At 30.1% G+C, this 4,871-nt stretch overlaps 1 protein-coding gene across 1 annotated transcript in view; it reads left to right on the top strand.

Annotated features, from left to right (window-relative positions):
- Positions 1 to 4,871, top strand: part of LOC117110528 (versican core protein-like) — a 26,169-nt gene that overhangs the window by 17,168 nt on the left and 4,130 nt on the right. Inside the window, exons 13-14 of the mRNA XM_033253275.1 lie at positions 2,547 to 2,654; positions 3,916 to 4,000. Of these exons, the coding sequence (XP_033109166.1) occupies positions 2,547 to 2,654; positions 3,916 to 4,000 (193 nt within the window). The remainder of the gene's footprint in view (positions 1 to 2,546; positions 2,655 to 3,915; positions 4,001 to 4,871) is intronic.

The following is a 4,871-nucleotide window of genomic DNA, read 5'->3' as shown; positions in this document are numbered from 1 at the left end:
ATTATTATTATTATTATTATCATTATTATTATTATATATTATACAATATATTATTATTATTATTATTTATTATTATTATTTTTAATTATTATTATTATTATTATTATTATTATTAATTATTATTATTATCGTTATTGTTGTTGTCGTTATTATTGTTAGATAGCTCATGAATAATGCTACCAAAATTTCAAATAAGTAAAAACACGAAGAGGTATTTAATAAAAAAAACCGTCGTTAATCGAATTACTGATGACGGGCTCAATAATGAGCCTGATCGTGTAGTAGCAAACATGTTTCGGAAATACTATTCCAATCATCAGTGCGAAAATACCAATTTCCCAAAGGTGTTTATACGCATTAGAACACGTGTATAAAAATTGGCATAAAACAATTAGACTGATGAAGGGAAACCTTCAACGCAAACACCACGTGCCACTGCATGATTGTTATGGCAATTAGGACCACAACAATCAGACAGCGAGCTTGATGTTTAGATTGCAAGTTTGCTTGTTTAGAGATGGATTGTTCTAAGTGATGTGCAGACCTTCCTTAACTTTGAGTTTATAAGCTGAATCTGCAGAGTCAAGAACGGTGAAACATCATTAACTAGGTAAAACCTGTAAATGTTGACAAATATTAGAGGCCCCGTCCCTGAAATATTCGCGCACTCGTGTTGAGAGTTACATCCCACACAAGTGAATTTATATACTACACGAGCACGGAACACCTCCGGAACAGGGTCCTTCACCGCTAGAAAGTTAGAAATTTTAAATGATTTAAAAGCCAACTTTATAGCAATTCCATGACAATATTTACTGGTGATTTTGTGAATTCTGCTCTGTGCATTACTTGCAAATTGTAAATACGGCAATTTGAAATAACAAACATTGACATTATCTTTGTCTTTTGTCTTAAAGGTCTCTCTTGAACCAGGACAAAACGAGAGACCATCACTTAAATGTCGACTAAATTTATCATCAATAATATTATTAGGGAAAGCCATTTTTTAAGAAATTGTTCTAAGAACTTCAATGTCCTTATTAAAACCTGGCCAAGAATTATTTGATTTATAAACCCTGTCGATCAATGAGCTGAAAATCCTATTTTTGTAAGAGGACGCTGTGAAACTGCGAAAGTTGATGAGGAGGCCCGTAAAAGTAGATTTTCTATACACCGATGTCTTCACAGATGGCCCACCATTATCTAATACGTCTAAAAAGGGTACCCGTTGATTAATTTAATTTTTCATTCTGAGATTAATGTTCGGATGCTGCTTGTTAATATAATAAAAAAAATGTTGTAACATGATCATTCGAATTAAATAAGCAAAAATATCATCGACATAACGACGATAGAACGTACCGGTAGCAGGTGCCTGGATGAAGTTAGTTAGTCAGGTTTTTTATCTCGTGACCCAAGGGAGAGCCCTTGGCAAATTGGTATTTTAGCACTGATGATGGGAATAGTATTTCCGGAACATGTTTGCTACTACACGATCGTGCTCATTATTGAGCCCGCGATCAGTAGTTCGAGTAAAGACGGTTGTTTGTTTTATTACATTCCTCGTAGTGTATATAATTATTATTATTATATTATTATTATTATTATTATTATTATTATTATTATTATTATTATTATTATTATTATTATTAATATTATTATTATTATCATTATTATTTAAGGCTGTTCAAGTGAAAATGGTAGCAGTTACTGTACCAAACCAAACAAGGTTGGTTTATTTTTGTCCCTTGATGTGTTTATTGTGAACTTTCGTGTACTAAACTGTTAGCCTATTCCAGTTTTATTTGTTTTCATGTTAGCCGTGTAGTTTAGATATATTTTCCGTGTTCAGATTTAGTAGTAGCTTTTAACTAATATTTAAACCTAGTACCATTAACTTAAAGAACGTGGACGTAATAATTATTTTGTTTTTAAGTAAAATATATTTCATTCAAAGATATGGTAACTTCATCGAATTAGTATATAGTGTGATTATTGGTAAAATCTATAAAGACCACCACCAAATATTATTTAAAGCTAATATTGTATAAATTTTTGACTGTCGTTTCATATCCTCTTTTTGTTGTCCAGAGAGCCTACGCGATGGAGTACTTTGCAGAATTTGTCAGTTGTGTTCTATCAAACTTAAACCACATAAAAGGCCTACAAACAAAAACAGAGTATTTTGACGAAATGAACTTTAGTAAGATAGTTTTTTATTCAACTTTTGCTGTATGAAGACACAGTGGTCACATAATTCCAAGAACCGTATTTATTCAATAACAAAGCATAGTTTGGAAATTTCGATATTTTTATAAAGCTTGAGCAGTCTTTGGGATCTAAACATATTATTTCGTGTTATTTATATCATACAGACTGCCAGTCAGATTAAAATCTGTTTCTTTGAAACCGTTAAATTTTCAAATTGAGACATTCAGATTATAATTGTGAAAAATGTTCAATATTTTTTATTTATGATAACGTAAAGTACAATATGATTTACCTCAAATGGACGTAAATTATAAATATTAATAATTTTCTTATAGTTGGAATTGCAAAGACAGTAAGTACCGACGGTATTCAATGGGTAAACAACAGCTTGCAACTTGTTGATAACACGAAAGTAGAGTTTGATCTTCATGTTCAAATGAAAGGTAATGTCATTATAATGGTAGTCCTACATACATTATTATGAAAGAATGATTACGCTCCGCTCTTAAATGAAAATGCAAATACTATAATTAAAAATAATTGCAAGTAATAATACAATAGAATATTAAACAGTAATAAATGAAAAATAATATATGTAAAAAATCTTAATAATAATGATAACGATAACAGCAACAATTGCAAGAGAAATAGCAACCACAAAATCATAAAAAAAAGGAGCTGCAACAGAGTATAGGCGAGGCTTTTCAAAGTAATTTGTATTTAAATAATACAAAAATTTAAATAATAAAAATAACACTAAAACTCTGCTGCTCTAAAGCTACTCTAATTCGAGAAGCTATTATACTGCACTTTACTCTAAGAAGTATGCCATCCATCTCGTGCCGCTAGGCCTATGATACAGCAATTTACTATCAGCATGCAACTCAACGTCAGCCTTTATGATACTTCTTAAAGTAAAATGCAGAGTCCGGTGGATTGTCAGTGCACGTTTGTGTTCTTTCGCAACGATCGACCTGCTAACATTGTTATAAATAATAATTACATAATTTATTAATTTTCTGTCGACACCAAGTACGGTGGAAACACGATGAATCTATAAATGAAAAAGTAAGTTGTTGTAAAATACAGACCCAAATGACCTTATATTTAAAAAAAAAATCATCCTACCATAAAACTCGCCCCACTTCAGCAATAAAGCTTGAAATGTTCCTTATGAAGATAATTCTGAAGTTGTTTTATGTAAATATGATTCTATTTTGCCTGTTTTTGAATAGTAAAAAGATGACAAACATACAATATTGTAGAAATATGATATATATGAAATTGTATGCTAATAGGCCTAGATAAAAATGTATTAAACATTCAAGTGCAACGGTACATTGAATGGTAAAGCACCATAAATAAATATACAAATAAGTTTCTATAAATTTGGCACTAGTGAAAACATGAATATATAGAATTTACCTCCCATTTCCCATTTCAAAAGCTTCTTGGATGAATTATTATGCAAGACCTGCAATCTGAGTGTAAATGATTCTATTAAACGAGCTTTTGATAATATGTTTTTTGACAGATCTCCTACTTTGTTTTAACTAATAACATGTGAGTTCCCACATCCCTACAATGAATAAAGTGTACGAAAACCGAATAGATAACCTCATGTATTATTATACTCTAACAGGTTTCACTTTAAAATACGCAGATGTAATGATATAATCACATATTATATTATGCTGTTTTCAGGTGATGTGTTGCTAGTTGCAGTGTTTACTAACCATACAATAGAAACCAATACAGCTGTAAATGACCCTGTTGTCACTGGGGGAGTGTACGTAGAAATGCTAATATTATGCATATTCAGCAGTGTTAAGTGGAATTATTTACACTAATCTACTTTCTTTTAGGTCAAAAGGTTTAGATGCTACATTTATTCGTCAAAATTTAATTGCGTTCGAAATATGTACGATGCATTCATATATATTTATATGTATACATATATATCATGTATATATATATATATATATATATATATATATATATATGTGTGTGTGTGTGTATAAAAATGAACAAACTTAGAAATAATATTAATAATATTCTAATAATATTGATAATTTAATAAATACGGCAATGTTAACTTATAGGTAGCTTCTTTCACACGTTATTTTTTTCTATAAATTACTCAGTTTGTATATTTTGTTAATATGTCATTACAAGTAGTGAAATCAAACTGAGAAGGATTAATAAAAACATGAAAGAAACATTCAAAACTTAACGGGTCAACGGTTTGACCCCAAAAAAGTCCTACAAAAGTTTTTTCAACGGTTTTAGATACTATTGCATGTCAGGAATAACATAATAAAAATATAGTAAAATATATTGAGCTATATTGTAGAAAAGAGCTTTCCAACAATACCTAACAATACCTTTGAACTAATTTGGTCATGTGATTTTTTAATGGAAAATAACTCCGTAGCTATGAATTTTAGATAGGTGTAATGAGAAACTTAACAGAATTCATAAGTGGGTGATTAATCACCCATTGTATATTCTTATGTATTCTGTATTATGTATTTCTCATTGATACTCATGCGCTGACGAAGTTAACAGGAGTTGCCGAAAATTTCGCAAATAAACTATTCCTATATCTCTTACAAGTCAAAGTATCGTAGCAGTTTATTTTGTCTGCGTCTACCTACTGA

This window comes from Anneissia japonica, unplaced genomic scaffold, assembly GCF_011630105.1.
Source record: "Anneissia japonica isolate Jap-2015-1 unplaced genomic scaffold, ASM1163010v1 scaffold3434_len466720_cov178, whole genome shotgun sequence".
In the NCBI taxonomy this organism is placed as follows: domain Eukaryota; kingdom Metazoa; phylum Echinodermata; class Crinoidea; order Comatulida; family Comatulidae; genus Anneissia; species Anneissia japonica.
The sequence above is the reverse complement of the archived record's forward strand: the minus strand, read 5'-3'. Positions and strand labels throughout refer to the sequence as shown.